This window comes from Pezoporus flaviventris, unplaced genomic scaffold (assembly GCF_033815535.1).
Source record: "Pezoporus flaviventris isolate CSIRO_AGI_PZ_B2104156 unplaced genomic scaffold, CSIRO_AGI_Pfla_v1 ptg000031l, whole genome shotgun sequence".
Taxonomy (NCBI): Eukaryota; Metazoa; Chordata; class Aves; order Psittaciformes; family Psittacidae; genus Pezoporus; species Pezoporus flaviventris.
The window spans coordinates 1,927,825-1,949,334 of record NW_026892579.1 but is presented as its reverse complement, the minus strand read 5'-3'; the positions used below and the strand labels follow the sequence as shown (position 1 = coordinate 1,949,334).

At 42.5% G+C, this 21,510-nt stretch overlaps 1 protein-coding gene across 2 annotated transcripts; it reads left to right on the top strand.

The window, feature by feature from the left end:
• The first annotated feature begins 5,219 nt into the window (after nucleotides 1–5,219).
• HSF2 (heat shock transcription factor 2) lies at nucleotides 5,220–20,069 on the top strand. 2 transcript variants are annotated; one of them, XM_061460007.1, is made up of 13 exons: nucleotides 5,220–5,441; nucleotides 9,307–9,415; nucleotides 9,633–9,760; nucleotides 10,575–10,699; nucleotides 11,756–11,831; nucleotides 12,478–12,539; nucleotides 12,653–12,737; nucleotides 13,611–13,801; nucleotides 15,576–15,845; nucleotides 16,397–16,502; nucleotides 18,028–18,081; nucleotides 18,677–18,761; nucleotides 19,128–20,069. In XM_061460007.1, the coding sequence occupies exons 1-13, from the start codon at nucleotides 5,295–5,297 to the stop codon at nucleotides 19,415–19,417; spliced, it is 1,728 nt and encodes a 575-aa protein (XP_061315991.1). In that variant the 5' UTR covers nucleotides 5,220–5,294; the 3' UTR covers nucleotides 19,418–20,069. The 2 variants fall into 2 exon arrangements, with proteins under 2 accessions (XP_061315991.1, XP_061315992.1); XM_061460008.1 differs by lacking the exon at nucleotides 18,028–18,081.
• The last annotated feature ends 1,441 nt before the right edge of the window (nucleotides 20,070–21,510 follow it).

Here is a 21,510-nt window from a genome sequence, read left to right as displayed (position 1 = left end):
TTGTAATTTCTGTGTTATGAAATCCTACTTGAAGAAACAATCTGGAGAAAATTGTGCAAACTGTTGTATCTGCTTTTCATTTTGGAATAAAACAGTGTTTGACCAAATATGCTTATGTTTTGTTGTTGGTTTTTGGGTTTTGGTTGGGCTCTTCGGGGTTTTTGGGCGGTGTTTTTTTTTTTTTTGGGGGGGGGGTAGGGAGGGGGTTATGTTTTGGTTTGTTTGGGTTTTTTGGTTTGTGGTTTGGTGTGGTTTTGTTTTTTTTTACCATAGGAACTATTTTTCCACAATTACCAATACATGGCTGCAGCAAACTGCTCTAAAACTTCTATGAAGTTTTCTGCCAGTCATACTGTCCATGAAGCCTCCTTACCTTTTTTCCCAAATCTATCATCCATCCAGAAGCTTCAGTAAAGATATTTAATTTTGCATAAAGCTCTGAAGATCAGACAATCTGGCCTCAATGTGAAACTCATTCTTACCATGTTAAGAAGTGAGTTTAGACTCAGATTTTTGTTTCATTTTTGTCTCCTTTTTAAAGCGGGGGGGGCACAGGAGATATCACTCCAAGCATTTTAAGACTGGATTTTTTAAGGAAGTTTTTAATCACATTTAACTGCGTTTAATTGAATGCTATCTTAGCCTGTTTACAATATACCTTTTTCAAGTTTGTAACTCCTCTTAGTAAGAAAAAACAATCTTTTAGGATACGGTAAGCAGTTTCATGGAATATAGAAGATCTTGTCTAATTGGGAAACGCCTAATTCCTCATACATAAGCTAAGAAAAAATGGATACTACTTCTGTGCCATTTCCATAGCAAGCTGTCTTGAAGGGTTAGTAGTAAATATGAATATAGGTCTGAATTTTAAGAAAAAAAGCCATTGATCATGAATGAAACTGGGTTTCAGTTATCACAGCTGAATTTTAAATATACTGTGGGGAACAGTTATTATAACTTAATTTTAAAATCTATTTAAAATCAGTGTCTGTTAGATATCTGGTGTGATGACTGTGCCATCTGCTCTTCCTGCAGGGCATGTGAGAAGAGAGGGAAAATTAATCAGTTAGCCATCAAAACCACTGAGCAGTACTTGAATGAGGTGCACAAGGACAGCATAAAATTTACCAAAAGGGTATTGGTTTTGAAAGAACAACCTCTTCAGAAGCTCTCAGAAATGCCATCTACCTTGCCTGCTCTAGGCAATTTCATCATGAACACAGAAATCTCAAAGGCTATCACAGGTTCAAGGAGGATAGGATTAATTTAAAGCTAATTAATTAATCAATCTAATCACTTTTAATTCAGGGAGATCCTACTATGTGCAGAGTTGGAACTCCTGGGAACACTTTCCGTTGTTTTAAATATGTAATACCTTTTTAAAAGGTGGAGGGCTTGCATCAAATTTGGCTGTGAAGTGCTGTGCACAGTGTTTGATACTGTAGACATTCTGGGATGGTTTCCCTGTGGCCTTCTGTGCTTTTTCCAGGGCAAAATATGAGCAAGTTCGATGACTGATTTTTCTTTTGTTTTCATGGGGATCAATACAGACAAATCAATAAAGATTACTGGATCTCAAAACACAAATCATAGTATGCCTGAGAGTTACAAGGTGACTGTGTTGTTCTTTACTACCTTTTCATTGCCAGAATGCTCCAATGTTACGCACTTCGGTCAGGACAAATAGTGGTCACAAGAAGAGGAGAGTATCCCCTTGAAATACGTCACCCTACCTTCGGCTTCTGTGTCATTTTCAGTTGCTTGTTTTGCATTGTGCTGTTTGTCTTAAGGAAACTAGTACCCTTGGTGAGTTGGCTTAGGCTTTACTCAAGGTCTGAAGTAACAGGAATTCACACAGATTGTACTTCAGACTTACAAGAGCTATAGCAGCAGCCTGTAGGGAAAGCTTGGAGGTTGACCCTTGATGTATATTTCACTGTGCTGGGAGAAAATAGCAAGTGAGAGAAGAACAGGTGAGATTCATTTCAGACAAATATTGTTACATGAGGGCTGCTCTGTGGCCTCTTTGTAAGTATGCTGTAGAAAAAAGAATTCCCATCCCAAACTTTTTTAAAAACCATGTCAAAAGGAGACTAGCAGTGGCCAAAGCTCCTTTAAGAGTGTATGGGACTGCTGTGGAGCTTGCCTGCTGCTCTAGTGTGAGAAGACACCCTTGGTGGTTGTGATTCTAAGCATATGTGATGTCAAAATAAACAGGTTGCTTTACTCTCTTGGCTTCCTGTCCAGATTTGAGTTGCTGCTCCCTATTTAACCTCTCTGTGAATGTAAGAAAGAGCACTGGAAATTAGATGTTCCTCATTGGAAGTCCTTTCTTATTCCCCAAGTGCCAAGTCTTAGTTGAAACTCCTGCATGTGGAAGGACTGAGGACCCTAGGGAAGGGGGCATGAGGCTGGGAAGGAACAGCATCTGTTAGTGCTCAAAGGATTAGTTGAGGGATATGGGAGGAGATCTTCCTGAATTTCCATCATTTCACAATATCCAAAAGGTTTTCGAGTGTTACGTTTTCTGGTGAGGGGAGGGCGAGAACTGTATTGTGAAACATTTAAATACCTTGACCTATCTCAGAGCTAACAATTCCTAGATTTCTGCAAGCTGAATGGAGAAAAACGGTACTGCAGAGAGGAAAACTGACTGGTAACACTGCTCATGAAGATACTGAGAAGTCAAAACAGCCCTGGGTTAAAGACTGGTGAGTTCTACAGTTGCTGACTTGTAAAATAACATGAACATGGACAAGCAATTATCTTGTGCTCAGACATTGTAAGATAATAAAAAACTAATGGAAGAGTTACTTGAGTTCCACATCACTAACATTTTATGCTAAGTATGTAATTAATAACTCCCAGTTTTAAGCCTTAAGGTTTCAGAGGATTTGGTGGTTTTTCTCCTAAACTGATGTTTAGCAAGAAAGCTCAAAAGACTTCCCTTAACTGTAAAAGGTTGGAAATCAAGTTACACAATGGTCTTTTCTCACCAAGATGATGTTTAATCAAGCAGTGAAATGCAAAAAACCTAACTGCATACTTCCACTTCTGTCTCAGCAAAAGATATCAATACAGAATTTTACCTTTTAAAATAATCTGATATTACAAATGCAATTTGAAATGTCCAACAATTATGCAAATCAGCTTCTATTTTTAAATGTATGTTATGAACAAAAAAGATGGAGAGCAATACTGTGCCTAGATTAAATCACAAGCATGTTTTCTCTGTTTAGCTAGCATTTCTAACTAGATAAATGGAACCTGGTAGAAGCTTGCTGCATGCATGTCAGGATGAAAAATGACTTGGACAATTACTGTAAACTTGTGCTTAAATCTAAAAGGCATTCTTTGAAGTTTTATCATTCCAAATGCTGACCCTGAAAAGCTAAGCCATAAACTTACAAACTGTTACTTAGGCTCTCAGGAATGATCTAATGAATGTCAAGTCAATGAGTTTGTTTGTGTAACAGGCTGATGTACTGGTGGGTTGGTGGCAGTGTGATATAGTCAATCTGCCAGGCCTCCCCATATTTATACTTCAGCCATCGTCCTCCATACCAAAGAAGCTTTAACCGTTTGGCTTGCTTAATCACAGCACGTGTTTCACACTCATGAATAACCTGGGCTATAGTGTCCATTGTTAAGCCCACCCCTCGATCACGAGCCCATCTATATGTTGCATCTCTGCCCTGATGGCCTGAAGTGTCATGGGCCCACGGGGCCAAAAATAATTCACCCTTATGCTGCCAATTTAAGTCCATCTGAGCCACTTCAATCTTAGCCGCTTTATCCACTTGTTGGTTGTTCTGGTGTTCCTCAGTGGCCCGACTCTTGGGTCCATGGGCATCTACATGACGTACCTTCACCACCAGGTTCTGCACCCGGGCAGCAATATCTTTCGACAGTGCAGCAGCCCAGATGGGTTTACCTCTGCGTTGCCAGTTGCTCTGCTTCCATTGCTTCAACCACCCCCACAGGGCACTTGCCACCATCCATGAGTCAGTATAGAGATAAAGTACTGGCCACTTTTCTCGTTCAGCAATGTCCAGGGCCAGCTGGATGGCTTTCACCTCGGCAAACTGACTTGTTTCACCCTCTCCTCCAGCAGTTTCTGTAACATGTTATTTATTGTGCTTCTGTCATTTCCACCAAGTAAATAATTGAGTCTTGGTTTTAGTCTGAACATCATGACAAACGAACTTTCATTTCTTACAAGTGAAAAAAGTGGTGTGATAGCATGAAATGGAAGTATTTAAATTAATTTTCCTGCAGGGTTACCACAGTTAAAGGTTCTCAGATTTTTCTCCTGCACCACTGTGCTTTATTGTCACTGTAGATGAAGCCGATCAAGCTGACCTTGATTCTTTTGAGACTTTCTGAGAACTCTCAGCAAAGGAGTATCAGCAACACTGACAACTGATGAGGACTTTTTAAGAAGATACTGGTTTCATTCCCAGAACATTTCTTAATTGCAAGTAATTAAGTTTGTGATTAAGTTTTAAAAAATAGTTGTTAGGAAGGAAAATAATTTTACTGCATTTTACTGTTTATAAGATTGTTGTCCTAGAGCGAACCTTTGATTTAAATCAGTCTCTTTCCAGAGTCCCTGTAGCCCACACGTCTGAAGTCAAAGCACAGCTTGCGTTGGAGAGACGTTAGTTTCCTTAGTACCTACCTCTCTTCTAGCATTAGCTTGAATGTCTCTGTTGTGCATATGCTTACACGTAGTCTAAGGACAGATTATATATATAGGGTATGTGCTAGAGCTGCTGCACCCTGCTGCGTACCGCGGGTTTCACACTGAGGTGCCAGGCACGGTTGCCCACTCTGCCCTGCGTACCTCCGTGCGGACAGAGGCAAGCCCTTCCATGAACGCGGAGGAGGAGGAGGAAGAGAATACCCCCACTGGGCCCCGCACCTCCTTCTGCCATAAGCCTTCAGCGTGCTCCCCGCCTTAGGCACGGTGCCCTGGCGGGAACACGAGGCCCCCCCGGCTCCGCCCCCGAGCGGAGCCGCGCTCTTATTGGCCCCTGACCTCCTCACGTTTGCATGGGCGGGACCCCCTCCCTGTCCACGCGCCGGGTCCGAGCTGTTGTGAAACGTGAGGGCGGCGCACGTGGGGCCGTTATGTAACGCGCAGGGGGGATAGGGGCGGGGAGGCGGCTGGGCGGTGCGCAGGCGTGCGTGCAGGTGGGCGCGGTGCGCATGCGGAGCCCGCCCGACTGGTTCCGTCCTCTCCTCCCGCCGCGCCCCTCCCCCGGCCAGACGGCGGAGGATCCCGAGCGACAATGAAACAGCAGCAGCAGAGCCCTCAGCCGCAGCCCCCCCAGGCGCAGCCCCTGCCCGCCGCTGGCGGGGGGGTCCCGGCCTTCCTCAGCAAGCTGTGGGCGCTGGTGGGCGAGGCCCCCAGCAACCAGCTCATCACCTGGAGCCAGGTGCGGCGCCTTGCCCGTGTGCGCTGGGGGGGGTGTGTCCGTCGGTCCGTCAGCCCGTGTGTATGTCGTTCTTCCCGCCTTTCTCCGGCGGCAGGCACTTGGGGCCTGCTTGGGACGGGGGGGCAGGAGGGCCTTCCGCGGGGCCCGGGCCTCGGCGGGCGTGGGGCTGGCGGAAGAACCGGGTACGCGCGCTTGGTTTGGCTGGACTCCCCTCAGCCGGTCTGGGGGAGCGGCCCCACCTTCCCCGGCCGCTCTGGGCCGTCGCGGGTTTCCTAGCCCGGGAGGGGCAGTCAGAGGGCGGTTTGCCTCAAACCCTGTCTTGTAGCTGGGGGTAAGTGGGGAGTATGGGCGCCGGTCCAGACTGAGCAGGCCGGCTTCGCCTGGAGGCCGCTGCCTCTGAGCTTGAGGGACTGGGGCATGAGGATAGGGATCCGAGAGCGATTGGGCTTTGCGGAGCGCCGACAAGCAGTTGTTGTTGAGCCGTGGTACGGCAAACACAGGGCCGCGGTGGGGTTTCCAGGGCGGGTTGGCGAGTTCGGGGTGAAGCGGGGGCGGGGAGAGGGGCGCTACGTAACAGCGCCCTGCCCCGGGTGGAGGGGGCCGGTGATGCTGGGAGTGCCAGTCCATCTTGCGCGCGAGGCGGGCGGCAATGGTTCCCCCGCGTGGCACCCGAGACCTCCCGCTCACTGCGGGGAGCGGCCCGCCCCCATTGTTGGCCACGTGGGGCCACGGCTGCCGGTCTTTTGCCCACCTGCTGCGGCGGGCGCCTCACCACCACCCCCCGCCCATCACGGCCGCTGCTGGAGATGGGCAGGGTGCGGGGCAAGTGTCGGTCTGCCTGTTGCACCCCTGTCCTGCTGCCTGCAGGTTAGGCGTGCGTGGTGCCTGTGGCGATGGATGTCCAAATGGAAGACCTGAGATGGATGCCCTCTCGTCTTGAATCCCGTATATTCGGATGTAGAAATAATAAATAAGCATTATCCGAGCACAAGAGTTACAGGCGTCTTAAAACATTGCAAGGCAGGAAGTACTTGGCAGATTTGCTATAGTAAGCATCATTAACTCTTCTGATGAATGCCAAGCAGGAGATTATTTATTTAATTTTTCTATATTTTTGGTGTTTAAAAAATAATTATTAAATAATAAGTAATAAAACAATTATTAAAATACTGAAAACAGTCCTGTCCTCCAACTGCATCTCAAGTGGTGTTGAGATGGCAGCTGTTGTCTGAGCTTATTTTAAATGCTTAAGCAACGATAAAATGCTTTTCTTAAACATTTTACTGGTAATGCATTACCAGTAACTTCAGCCAGAACTTCCTGAAGAAGGAAACAGGTAGACTCGGTAGATTTTGTCTTTGTTTGTTTGTTTGTTTGTTTTTTTCCTGGGCAAGAAATGCTAAAGGCTACATGAAGATTGAGATGTTGTCTAATATAAGAAGTACTGGTTTTGCCACTTGCACTTTCAGTGGAGACTTTCCAAATTAATTGCTTATCCTTATCTCAGGGAAGCAGACCACAGCTATTTGGTATCCTTGTAGTATTTTCTAATTAGAAATTGTCCTGGGTTCAGCAGTAGCAGTCATGTTTCTCCTCCTTGGTAGCTGGTGTAGTGCAGTGTTTTGACTTTCGGCTCGGGAACAGAGCTGATAGAGATGTTTTGGTTTGGCCAAGGACTTTGTGAGCCTCATGCTCTGCCAGGGAGGAGGGGAAGCCGGGAGGAAGCAGAGACAGGACACCTGACCCAAACTGACCAAAGAGGTATTCCATACCACAGCACGTCATGCCCAGGATGTAACTGGGAGTTAGCCGGAAGGGCTGGGAGACTGCAGGGTTGGAGGAGGTATCGGTCAGAGCTTGGTCGGGCTTGGGGGGCGAGTTATCGGTCGGCTGGTGCTGAGGTGTTGTATTCTCTTCCCTTGTTATTTCCTTTATCATTATTATCATTGGTGGTAGCAGTAGTGATTTGTGTTATACCTTAGTTACTAAACTGTTCTTATCTCAACCCGTGGGAGTTGCATTCTTTTCGATTCTCCTCTCCGTCCCTCCGGGAGCAGGGGGAGGGCAAGAAAGGGGGGGGAAAGTGAGCGAACGAATTACCTGACTGGGTTTAAACCACGACAGAAATAAAGACTAATTGGGGTTCTGCAAGGCTGTTTGTGGGAGGAAGATATACTAATCACAGTTGATGTTATTGGCATGCAGTAGTTTGTGTGTGGGGAAGGTATTGGGATCACTTGGTGCACAAGTGACAACTTTTGAAAATGAGCTGCGTCAATATTATGGGTACAGAAAGTGTACCAGTTTAACAGGAAAGGAAGAGTACAGCTACTGTAATATTTCATTTTCCGCCTATGGCAATCCATAAGTTTACTCTATATGGATAAATGCCATCTGCAGCCAAACAGCTGAATTCTGTCACCCTGCAAACATATCTCCATGAAACCATGGTACGTGTTGTCCATGGAAACACATATGAGGAGTACCAAACAAAGTGTTCGGAAGGTTGCTGAATGCTGCAGTCAGTAACACTAGCAGTTGAAAACTGTATTTAGCTCTGTGGTAATGCTTTAGTGAGTTAAAGTCAGGCTTTAATGTCTGTACAGCTTTGCTGTAAACAGCTGCCGGGCCAACAAGAACTAGTAGATGTGTTTCCCAGATTCTTGTGCAGTAGGTCTGAACAATGTCAAAGTGACAGTGAAGTGAGGTACTGCAGATCACTGTAGTACACTTGTTTGAGTATCTTCAGATGGTGGTTTTCAATAATGCATAGGCTAAAATGGCCTGTTCCTGCAATTTTCTTTGCTTCCCTTTTTTCCCTTCCATTGACGTGCTCAGCAGGAGATAGGTAGGCAGGCTTTACTGGGAAGTTTTTGTCTTCATACCCTCTTCTCAGTCTTGAGCTCCTAACTCATGCAGTGGTAAGCCATTTATAAATCCTGTTGCTAATGATCGTTGTTGGTCTGTCAGAAACAAACTCCTGGGCAAGGATCATCACATGGTCTCCTGGTTGGTTGTTTAAGCTTGGGATCATAGAACTGCTGTTGTTTGGGAGTAAGAAACAAATGTGACTCGTTTAACTAGAAAGGGCTTCTAAGAAGATGCAACATCAGTGCTGATATCTGTCAAAGATGGTAGATTTCTCATTAAATACAGGATGAGGGTACTGTGGAGGTACAGGCAGAACCGAAACAATTTTGAAGTGGCTGGTTTGGATTCTGCCATATAGTTGTCCTTTGGTTAATGGAGCACAGTCATTGAAGAACAAAGAGCTGAGGCTTCTGTTTTAGTCTAGGCCTGTGGATGAAATAAAAGATCAGTTCTCCCTCACAATTGGCATCCCAGGAGAAGGGGGATGAAGCCTTGGGTGGTTACCTTTTTGGTGACTCCAAAACCTAACAGACACTCTCAGCTCTTTGACAGCTCCATCCAGTCTACAACTCATTTTGAACTAATCATGCTTTTATACCAGGAAGCAGAGGAGACCTTAGCTGGTTGCTAGTGTTTTTCCTTTCCAGTCTCTTTGTTAGATTACTTCCCAAGTCTTTGAAGCTATGTGCAAAATGTATAGTATTGTCCTCTAGTGAAATTACGGTAGTTGTTGGTAAAAAAGTAATTAATTTCTTGAGGAAGCCATGAGTAACAATAGAGATGTTCCCTTTCATGTATAGATAGGGATTGTAAATTGATAATACTTCCCAGCTGCAGGCTTTGTACGCTTTTTGTTGTGGAAAATAGTAGGCAAGCAGATCAGTTACCTACTGCATGCACAAAGGAAACGTTCCTATCTGATGATTAGTTCTGAAAGCCCAGCATGTTTTCTCCAATGGTCTTTAAATATCTTAATGTGTCTCTCTCATTTTAGAATGGCCAGAGTTTCTTGGTATTGGATGAGCAGAGATTTGCAAAAGAGATTCTTCCCAAGTACTTCAAGCACAACAACATGGCAAGCTTTGTCAGACAATTAAATATGTGTAAGTTCTTGGCTTTTTGCTTTCTACCATAGTTCTAGATCCTGTGCATGCTCAGTTACAGACCGTACCCTTTGAGCAGTGGCCCTGTGTTCTCTGCAACTAGGTTACTGTCTTAACCTCAAAACTGGTAACAGGATAGTTGGAACACTGTAGTTTGAATTTCTTAATGTGGGCTTTGAGAGTTATTTGGGTTTTTTTCTTCTTTTTTTCTTTAAAGATGGCTTCCGTAAAGTTGTTCATGTTGATTCTGGTATTGTCAAACTGGAGCGAGATGGTCCAGTAGAGTTTCAGCACCCATATTTTAAGCAGGGCCGGGAGGACTTGTTGGAACACATTAAAAGGAAGGTTAGTGAAAATTCAGTGGAAAGCTTGTAAGTATTGAATGAGTAGCAAAGTTAATGTCAGCTTTAATAGCAGGATTGTGAGTGCAAATAAGTTTGGAGTTGAGGAAGCAGTCTGCACCGCTCTTATATATATCTTGACTTATTTAAAGATATTTTGGGTGACTTGACTGGTTTCCTTTAACCTTTGCTGTCATTATAGGAAGTTTCACAGGTGGCAAAAATAAGCTAGTTCTGCAAGTACAGCGTTTTACAAATGGGTATTAGAAGGCGTGCAGAGCATGCTTTGACTTTACCATCAGTAATATAACAGTCTGCTTGCTTACGTAGTTTGTTTAAGCCCAAAGCTACAGTAAGCATTAAACTTCGCACCAAATTGGACAGCGGGCAAACTTATAAATGTTTGTTATGCTGCCAGATGTGATTCTGAAATGTGTTCTGCCGTTACTGTGAGTCAGGTAGAGATAATGAATAGAAATGCAGCATTTAAACTGTGGTGAGGGGTGTACTTGTTAACACTGGATTATTGTGAAAGACTTGGGATAAAGTAGATCGCTTAGGAGAATGCCTGGCAAATCTGAATGTGCACAAATGTTTGTAACAACTAAATGTGTTGTGGTGGCAGCTAATGTGGTGGCAGCTGTAAAAAGAAATTTCTGTGTGTTTCTGTTTGTTTTTTTTCTTATTTGATGCTTGGTATATTATTGACTTAAATGCATAGTTTGTCAACACTAAAGGAAAATATACTTGATCACCAAAAGAAAATAGTTAACAATAAGTCAAGGAAAGCATTGTTTCTGGATTCCAATCTTTTAAAGGTTTCTTCTTCGAGACCTGAAGAAAACAAGATACGTCAGGAAGATCTCTCCAAAATAATAAGTAATGCTCAAAAGGTGCAGATTAAACAAGAGACTATTGAATCTCAGTTGTCTGCGTTGAAGAGGTAATTTGCTCCACCAGCAACCAATCCTTAAATTTGAGTAATTATGATAATAGATACCAGCCAAAGACCTAATTTTTAGGTGTCTCTTGATTTTTATTTTTTTTTTTAATTTCCTAACTTTAAATACTGCTTTATAAAAATAAATTTCAATAAAAGCATTGCATTAAAAAATTAATATTCTGATATGGCTAAAAGTAATAGGCAGTGCTGGTGTTTGGAAAACTGTATACTAGTGGGCAATGAAATAACACCTTTAATAGTTCCATAATGGTACTGCGGCTGAATATTCAGCTTGGCTCTTAGCATGAAGTATGCTGGTTTATGTCTTCAGGTTTGAAGTAGTTGTTATGTTTAGTTTGAGGCAGAGTTTGGTTTGTGCAAATTGCTTATGATACTTTCTTACTACAGTTAATGTTTTTGCTCATTGCTTTTTGTTGTTGTCTTCATTCCCCCACTGATAATAGAGGCAGCATAGGATAACCTACCGGTGCATGCATGACTTGAGAGCTTGTTCTGTAAAGATGCTTTCAAGGGGGATGTACAGTTGCTCATAGGTAGCTTGCCATCTAGCAAAAGGTATCTGAGGGAGGACAAGCAGGTTTGATGAAAAATTTGAAGAACAAGCAGTATAGATGAAGAGCTGTTGTTGTTTAGTGGTGAGAGGAAACTGCATTCTTGTGCTCTTTGGACCCTTGCTGCTGGTAGGAACCAGTTTTATGCTTGTTTTTTTATTGTTATTATTTAATCACTAGAATCAAGAAGAAAACTTAACCTTGTTACAAGAAAAAACAAATGCTGACTGTATGTGTAATAAGAATTGCAAATTAGGGAATTAATTGTTATTTTTAAGGGGTTGGAAATTCTCTGCAGGCTATTTATTGTTTGGGTCTCCATTTTGTAATCATTTGCTAAGGTTGCTTACTGTGTGACTTGGTTTTTTTTTCCCTACATGCAATCTAAAAAGACATTTCAAAGAGCTTTAATGAAGCCAGCTAATCTTAACAAAAATTATTAATGTAGATATTCTAAAACTTTTAAACCATTGTTTACAAACAGAGAGAATGAATCCCTGTGGAGGGAAGTAGCAGAACTGCGAGCAAAACACTTGCAACAGCAGCAAGTTATTCGGAAGGTAAGGTTCCATTGAGGCATTGTATGTGAATGTGTGCGTTAGTGCTTCTGAGATAGGAATACTGTGCCACATGTTACCTTGCTTCTCCCTCACTTTTTTTGTAGCATGTGAAATGTCTTTTTAATAGAAAAAAACATCAGGGTGGTGAACAAATCTTTGTGAAACAAACATGCATAAGCAGAAAATAAGGCCAAACTCTTGTAAACATTTTCAGAGGTTCAGGAGTATTGTACATCGTTCATTAAGGTACCCTTAAAATGGTCCATCCACTTTGTTACTTCAGAAGTCGAATGACTAATGTTCTGTGTTGGATGATCATTGAGTGGAACCCACTGATAGTATATTGGCTTACCTTAATGGAACAGATTTATAATCTGCCAAGACTGATGTGAATGCAAAGAGTTCCATACTTTTTTTTTTTTTTACGTATCAAAAATAAATAACCACTGAAAGCAGCCTTGTAGGAGAGACTCTTACTGATTACTATTTCCGGTTTGTTCAAGCCAGATACGTACATTTAATCCTTAAATTGAAAACATAAGGGAAGAAAGTCTAACATTTCAAAAGAAAAGGCAGCTGATCTTGATAATCTGAGAGAAGCAAATACAGGGTAGAGTGACTAACAGTAGTGGTTTGTATCTTACAGATTGTACAATTTATTGTTACCTTGGTGCAGAATAACCAATTAGTGAGCCTGAAACGCAAGAGGTAAATATGGTCTTAAAAATTTGCTGTCCAGTCCATACACTGACACGTTTTGTGGACTGAAACCAAGGACTTAGTTTTGAGGTGACTTTCTTCCTATACTCTTTCTGATTTAGGCCTCTACTTCTGAACACTAATGGACCTACAAAGTCGAGTGTGTTTCAACAAATCGTGAAAGAACCAGCTGACAGTAACCATCATGTAAGTATTCTTTTATGCATATTGTTTGTTAAGATGAAGGAACTAGTGGAGGGGCAGACTGATCAAGCAGCTTGTTTTATGGGGAATAAAACATAGCTGTGTACTGAGAGCTGTCAACTTCTCCAAGTGGTACACTGTGTTGTGTTTCCTTCAGAAGCCAAGTGTGTTGAAAGTCACCATTCACTTTTCAATATAAGCATGTATAAGCCAGTTACCTGTGTGTTAAATGCAGCTTGATGTGATCCTTCTGAAAGCAGTCTGCTTTTAATAATAGAGTTATTAGAAATAACATATGTATGTTGTATTTGTATTTCTGGAAGTTAGGCACCTGTAGCCCTATGCAGGGACAAGGATCCAGTGTGCTGCTCTGCAAGGCAGCATCCAACCTAGCAAAATCATGTCAAGTCCCTGTGCCATTTGAATGTATCGTGTCACTGAAAGTTATTTTCTGCTGTCCAAATAATGGTTGGTGGGGAAATTCTTAAAATGAGGGCTGGAGCATGAAACTAGAATTAATAGCTTAAACCAAAGTGTTATTTAAACAGCAGCCACTTTTTAATATTTTTTGTTCTTGCGTAGTCCTGTTGTCACAGCTTTTTGTTGCTTTTGCTGACAGTGCTAGGATATTTTTGTTTCTGTGGCTGCAGTATTTATGAAACATTGTTTTCCTGTAGCTGCTATTTTTCATCTTGTTCATTTTTTTTGTATGGTTTCTTGATTAAATGTAGATCTGTACAAACAGCATATAATCTTTGAGGTGTAGGACAGCTTTTACAATTTAAAATTGAGGCATTGTAAGATACAATGGTAACTGCCAGAATGCTGAAGCTCTTTGTCTTTCTATCCCCTGACACTCTTTAAAATAATTCTCAGGTACCTCTCAACAGAAATGAGGGCTTAAAACAAAGGGAACAGATTTCAGATGACATCATTATTTATGATGTCACTGAGGATGTGGGAGATGAAGAAAATCCTGTGGGTGATGAAGAAAATCCCATGGCTGATGAAGAAAATATTCCCACTGCACCAGAAGCAAATGAAGATTCCACTTCTAATTCTTCAAAGTAAGAAGTCTCTAGAACTGTATATAGATCAGTGGCTTTCAGTGTTGTGGAATATGGAATAATTCAGATGTCTTAGATTTTTTTTTTTAAGTAATAGTCAGAATTATTCAACACTCCTGCACGTATGGAAGCTTAACCTGTGAATTCACACTAGGTTCTGATCTACTTACTTCTGGATTTGTTCGAAACAGTTAATTGGCTGTTGGAGTTTTAATATGCAGAGGATAGAAACTAGTGAGAAGCAGTCTGTATTATTGTATTCTGTTGTTAAATATAGTACTTCTCCAAAGACAGAGTAAGTGGTGTCTTCAGACTTTTGGTTATGAATACAGTCAGGAATGACTTCCCAGGGTTTTACAGCATGTGCTGTTTGTCAAATGTTGCTGTGGTCTTTGAACTTTATTAAGCCAGTTAATTTCAGGGTTTTTTTTTCTAGGATTCCTAGATGACTGGGATTTCCTGTTCAAGCTTGCTGTGAAATTAGTCAATCCCAAGTGTTTTGTGACTGTGTTCCTTCCTGTCTGTAGTTAGTACTATAGTACTAGACCTAGTACTATAGAAGTAATTTCTCTTTCAATTCTGAGCATTTGAATCTTGGTCCATGGATTGGCTTGCAGCTCTCTTCCTGAGTTGCATGGTATTGATAGCACCTGTTTTATGCCTTAAGGAATAAAACTTAGCTATTTGGACAGATTGAAGTACCTCCCGTATGAAGATAGGCTGAGAAAGTTGGGGCTGTTCAGCCTGGAGAAGAGAAGGCTGCGTGGAGACCTCATAGCAGCCTTCCAGTATCTGAAGGGGGCCTACAAGGATGCTGGGGATGGACTCTTCATTAGGGACTGTAGTGATAGGACAAGGGGTAATGGGTTCAAACTAAAACAGGGGAAGTTTAGTTTAGATATAAGGAGGAAGTTCTTTGCTGTAAGGGTGGTGAGGCACTGGAATGGTTTGCCCAGGGAGGTTGTGAATGCTCCATCCCTGGCAGTGTTCAAGGCCAGGTTGGACAAAGCCTTGGATGAGATGGTTTAGTGTGAGATGTCCCTGCCCATGGCAGGGGGGTTGGAACTTGATGATCTTAAGGTCCTTTCAAACCCTAACTATTCTATGATCCTATATTTCCATCTTACAGAATCATAGAATATATGAACTATACTTGAACTGGTACGATTGTTTTTGTTCAGCTGATACCTGGGAATGCATTCCCTAGTAGAAAAGTTTTATGAAGATAAGGCTCTGGTATAGAAGACAGCACAACTAACAGCTACTTAAGGGTTAAGAAAACCAGAATATGGATAAAAGCAAATTACTTGAGACACTTAGTTTTTAGGTTGCCTTCCTGGTGTACATAAGAAAAGTACTGTTGACTGATGCTCCAGAGTTGATTCTGTACAAAAGGAAAAATGCATTGAATGCATTATCTGTCTAGTTTGTGGCCTAATACGTTTAGGTCCACTTCATACTTACTTTATATGCAAGCTTATAGTTGTTCTAATGTGAAAAATACCAGTGTTCTTCTGTCTTTTTACTAGTTGTTACTGTGGTTTAGCACACCAGTGTCTGCTAGCTGAGCTGCATTAACAGTGTTGAGCACTACAGCCCCATATCAATGGAAAATAGATATTTGGAGTATCTTGCCAAGTTCTGTATTAAAAAGTAGTAGGAAGGTTGATTTCCTTAAAGTGGTTTGACTAAAGTGGGAAGTAACTAAACCTGTAGAATACTCCCAGTTTAATGAGTGTATGAAGGGCTTTAATTAATTTGTCTCACATTACAGCTGTAGTCATTCTCCTGATATTGTAATTGTGGAAGATGATAATGAAGAAGAATATGCTCCTGTAATTCAAGGGGATAAAAGCACAGAATCAGTTGCTGTCCCAGCTAATGATCCACTCAGCCCTGTCGGTGACAGCACAAGCCCACTCATGTCAAGTGCTGTACAGCTGAATAACCAGTCAACATTAACTGCAGAAGATTCTGTCTCAATGATGGATTCCATACTCAGTGAGAACGGAGTCATTTCACAGAATATAAATCTCCTTGGAAAGTGAGTAGCCTGGTCTTTTTGAGGTTTTTTCCAAGTATTAGAAATGATTGTTTGACTTGAAGTAAGAAGATCTGAGTAGTAGTTCCTGTTGAGAACTTTTGTTTACAGGTCACCTTTATTCTATCCAGCTTATAAAGATCTTCATACTTTTAAGACGAGACCTTTAATTTTCATTGTGAAGTGAGTTAGGGTACATAATCTGACAGTGTAATGTTGTGAATGTCATTTTGTTAACTGTCAGCATTTGTCTGTGTAACTCTTGGAGGCAGTGGGACTCATTAGGGCTAGCTGGGTGCAAGAATCGCGTCTCTGCTAATGTCATGGCATAGTGTTATGGTGTTGTGATACCTGTTTTGGAGCACCTGTCTGCTTTTCTTGGGTTGAAGAGGCTAAAAGTTTTTCTTTCCAAAGGTTGTTTCTAATGAAAGACTTGGCTCATTATAGTTCTGGTGAAGAATTTTAGATGCACGTAGTATATCTGTGTAAAGCGTAAGTGTGGATTTCTCCTTCTTTTGTTAAGGGATATGAATAAAATATAATTTGTCTTCTAGGGTTGAACTTCTGGATTATCTTGACAGCATCGACTGCAGTTTAGAGGACTTCCAAGCTATGCTATCAGGACGACAGTTCAGCATAGATCCAGATCTCCTGGTTGAGGTACTCTTCACTGGTTAAGTATTTTGGTGGTACACCACCAAAAATATTTGTGTGGGTTGTTACTGTTTAAAATGGATTTAAAACAACAGATTATCCTTTCTTCCCTTTAAGAAAGGAAAGTTAGAAGTATTTGTGAGCGTGTTTCTGCGGCACTGGTATAATTTTGCGTGCTGCACTACTGGTCAAGTGAATGTTTAATGTTTTGATTGAAGAATGGCTTTCTTAATGTATTAATGCTTATATTTCTTGCTGCATGAACTCAGACACCAATTAGATAAATACTTTTGCTTTGAAATAACCCAGCACATCATCTGTGGGCTTCTCAATGAGCTGGTGTTAAAAAGGTTCTTGGCATTTATTTTACAAGTTTGTTTGCCATTTCACAGTATTTCTTAGGAGCATGTTCTCAGTTTCTCTTCAGATTTATGTCTATTAGAATGGTCTAGGTTGGAAGGGACCTATGCATGTCATGTAGGCCAGCCCCTTTGATCAGAGCAGGGTCAGCTTGAAAGCTGGTCATGTTCCTCAGGACCTTGTCTCAAATTCTGAAATCTCAGAAGATGGGAGATTCTTGGGTGCCTGTTCGAGTGCTTGACTGTTCTTTGTGAAGGATTTCCTTAAGTCAGTCACAGTTTTCCCTGCTGCAGCTTGTAGCTCTTGCCTTTTGTCCTTTGTCCACCTCTGTGGAGTTTGTCTTCTCCATAACACCTCTTCGGAGGCAGTGGAAGAGTACAGTTGTTCTCCTTTGTCTGCCTTCCTCAGAGAAGATTAGCCAAGCTCCCTCAGCCTCTTGGATGTCACATGGCCCTCTGGACTCCCTCTAATTTGAAAACTCTTGTACTGGGAGGCCAAAACCTGGGCACTCTTCCACAGGTGGCCTCACATGCTGAGCAGCAGGAAATGGTAATTTGGCCCTCCTGGCTGTGGTTTGCCTGTAGCAGAGCGTGTCTCACTGTAGCAAGGCCATGCTGCTGGCTCATGGTGGGGTCTTGCCTACTGTGACTCCCTGCTACCCTCTCCGAGGGGCTGCTCCCTCTCTGTTCCCTGACTTGGTGCATGAGGTTATGGTGTCCTAAATGCGCTTGGCTTTTGAACCTTATGGCCCTTCTGCTTTGCTGAGATCCCTCTTGACAGCAGCTCTACTCTCCCATGTACAGATGACTCTCTCCCTTTTGGTTTCACTTGAAGACTTGATCAGGGTATGTTCTTCCTTATCCGCAGAGTTCTCTGGGCAGAAACATAAGAAGGAAGTGGTATTTTAACACTGCAGCAAACCATGTTAGACTAAGTAGACACAATGTGGTTGTTTCCTTTGTGACTGAGGTTCATGTAATTCCAAACCATTGTGCTCCAAAACAAGGTTTTCTCTACAAAAGTGATAACTGCCTTTAAATAAACTTTAATCCTGATGGAGAGTGAAAACGGCAAGTACAGGGATTATTCTCACACATGCCAACATGATGTTCATGTATTTTTAATAGCAACACTGAGATACCTAAAACTTGATGTGTTTTGTCTTATTCAGCTTTTCACAAGCTCCGTGCAGATGAATCCCACAGATCATATCAATAATATCAAAGTAAGTCTGAAATCCATTGCTCGATGTGCACAGCAGCGAGTGATGCAAACTTCATTCATCCTTTACTGTTTTCTTTACTGGTATAACAGTACCTTTTTCATGATCTGGCTTTGGAAGCTTCCATGCAAATAGGAAGGCTGCAGCTGAACTCGTCCTGTTAGGTTTTAAACAGAAAAGGGAAACGTACACCCATAAATAACATCCTTCAGAACTTGATGGCCTTGAGGTCAAATGCCCATTTGTTGTACCAGTCTCTTGATTTCTGTATTCTGTAAGAGTTTAGTACTTGCAAACATAGTACCCGCTTTGTCAGAATGTTTTCATCTGTATTGTCTGGTGGGAAAAGAAATGAGCAAGCAGCGGAGCGAAGATCTCGCTCTTTGAACTTGCCCTGTTTGTTTATGAGCATTACTCTTGGCTCTTTGTTGAGCAAGCCAGTGCTTCCATTTCACATTTTCTCAGTCTGTGAGTATGGGTAACGGATACCACTGCATCCCTTCGCGAATAAAAATGTTTTGTAAGAACTGGTCAGCTGTGTCCTAGTGGCATTGGAACAGGTTTCAGCATGTGTTTAAAATTTTGCTCTGTTTTCCAGATGGAGACAAAGGAAATAGAAACTACCAAGAATAATGCTGGTCCTACGGCTTCACATGAGACACAAGTTTCTAAGCCCAAATCAGGTCAGTTGTAGTGCTGTGTTAAAACAGTTTAATGGTTGAACAAGCATTGTTCTAAATACCATCTCAGTTATTTGCTCTTTGTCTGGTTTTGTGGCATGCTGATAGGCAAATAACCAAAATACCTACCATGTTTGGGTTTGGTTTTTTTTTTGGCACAGCACCAGGTGCAGAGAACCTGGGGGTTTTGCAGGAGAATCTGAACAAATAATGTTATGCATGAACATAACAATCCTTTAATTACTCATTTAAAACTAACACAATGGTTTTTATTAATTATTCTTCAGATCAGTTCTGTGGGTTCGGTTTTGTTTGCACACAGAAAGGCACGTGAACTGATGATGCTTTGGGATTTTTTTTTCTCCTTAGATAAACAGCTCATACAGTACACAGCATTTCCACTCCTTGCATTCCTTGATGGGAACCCAGGCTCCACCATTGAGAGTGGGAGCTCTGCTGTGGAAACTCCTTCCTGTGTTGACAAACCCCTTGAAGTGGATGAGCTGCTGGAGAGCAGCCTCGATCCTCAGCCCACCCAGAGCAAACTGGTGCGGCTGGAGCCATTGACAGAGGCAGAAGCAAGTGAAGCCACGCTGTTCTATCTATGCGAACTTGCCCCGGCACCCATGGACACAGACATGCCCTTCTTGGATAACTGATGCAACGGGGACTCTTTATATAGCCATGAACTATTTATTTAGAATATTGTTTGGTATATGAGTTTTTTGTAAATCACTGTTTTATGTAACCAGGTAACGTGGAATCCAAAATACTTTTCCTATGTTACTTCCTACAAGCAACTGTTTAACTGTGTGGTTAGAACAGCTGTGAGGCACGGTTGGCAATACCAAGTTAAGACTTGCTGTACTGCTGTGAAATACTTGGTATTACACATATTGCTAAGTATCCGGGTAACTGCAAACTTGTTGATAGTAAGCTTTATGATTTCTTATACTTCTGGTCGTACATACGATGATGTAAACTAGTAGTGTATGGTTAGAGAACACTGACTTTCTGTATTTTGGTTTTTTTTTTTTCTATTTTTTACAACATTTTAACAAACATATGGCTTTTTGGGGGTGGGGGGGACCAGGACCTGATGTAGGCTTTTTTTTTCCCTGCTTGAACTGGGAACAAAGTGCCTGTACCTTGCAAAATCTTGGTTCTGCCTTACTTTCACTTCAGCAGAAGTGCTCACACATAGCACAAACCGGGGAAAAGTTCTTCACAGCCACCAGGCCCCTTGACTGCATGAGTACTTTTATCTTGGACCATCTATGCTGGTAAAATAAATGTTACTTAAGTAAGTAATTAGTGTGACACTTGTTACGAGTTGTCTCTTACTCCATGTAGCAGATGGATCTAACAGCCCTTGTTCTTCCTGCCCAAGTAGCTGTGCAGTGAGGTCTGCCTCCATGCATGTTTATTGGAAAATAGTTTCATTGTCTTCAGCCTTCAAGGTTTATTTATATACCTCCAACACAAGTGGCTAATGCAGCAAACTGGTTTTGTGTGGTAGTACACAAAAGGCTGTTCTCTCCTTTGTTTTCTGAGAGCCACAGCTTTCCTTCCAGCTGAAGAGCTCCGGAGCAGAAGTGTTTCTGTCAGTCACTGAAGTCTTCTACCTTTATTCAGATGAAGGTGCTGGGAGCTGCATTACATGGCTACATGCCAGAGGAGTCACTAATGACTAGTGAAGGTGCTGCCAACATACTTAACTAAGCCTTGTCACCCTGAGTTCCTGATTCAGTGTAAGCAGGAAGTTACACTGCTTGTGAAGATGAAAGTTTCCTTCTTTCTCTGCCCTCAAAGCTGTAGCTGGGGAGGTCTGAGGAGCTCCAGTGTGCAAGATATTCCAGAGAAGGGAGAAACTGGATTTAGTAACTTAACAGGATATATTCCACAATTCTGGCACTGCAGTCAAGATTTCCAGTTTTTATATGCCCCCTCTCCAAGGAAGCTGAAGCTATAGGCCCAGCCATCTGTTGATCTTCCCAGTTAACAGCCTAGTTACTGCAGGATTCAAGAACTGCTGTGGTAGAACCAATGTTCAGGGGTTTCATCCACCACCCCCACTTAACACACCCAGCACATATGCAACAGAAGGGACAGGTAGCAGGTGAAGTAGTTACAAGTGTTGTATGCTCATGTTTTCAGAGATGGCAGCAAAAGAGCCCACAGGGAGGAACTGCCTGAGAGCTTGGCACTGGGGTTTGATGTGACCTGTTGTGGTTTAAACCCAGCCAGACAACTTGCTCAACTGACTTCCCCCCCCCTTCTTGCCCTACCCCTACTCCCGGAGGGACGGAGAGGAAAATCAAAAAGAATGCAGCTCCCCTGGGTTGAGATGGTAAGAACAGTTTAGTAACTAAGGTATAACACAGATCAATACTGCTACCACCAATAATAATGATAAAGGAAATAACAAGGGAAGAGAATATATCACCTCACCACCAGCCAACCGATAACTCCCCCCCCCCCCAGCCTGACCAAGCACTGACCAATACTTCCTCCAACCCTGCAGCCTACCAGCCCTTCTGGCTAATTCCCAGTTACATCGTGGGCATGACGTGCTGTGGTATGGAATACCTCTTTGGTCAGTTTGGGTCAGGTGTCCTGTCTCTGCTTCCTCCTGGCTTCCCCTCCTCCCTGGCAGAGCATGAGGCTCACAAAGTCCTTGGCCAAACCAAAACATCGCTATCAGCTCTGTTCCCAGGCCAAAAGTCAAAACACAGCACTGCACCAGCTACCA

Excerpts from the sequence above, each read along its gene's own strand:
- HSF2 (XM_061460007.1), top strand. The coding sequence starts at position 5,295 with ATGAAACAGCAGCAGCAGAGCCCTCAGCCGCAGCCCCCCCAGGCGCAG. Across the intron at positions 15,846-16,396 it reads AATATAAATCTCCTTGGAAA|GGTTGAACTTCTGGATTATC; the intron begins GTGAGTAGCCTG and ends TTTGTCTTCTAG. Across the intron at positions 16,503-18,027 it reads ATCCAGATCTCCTGGTTGAG|CTTTTCACAAGCTCCGTGCA; the intron begins GTACTCTTCACT and ends TGTCTTATTCAG.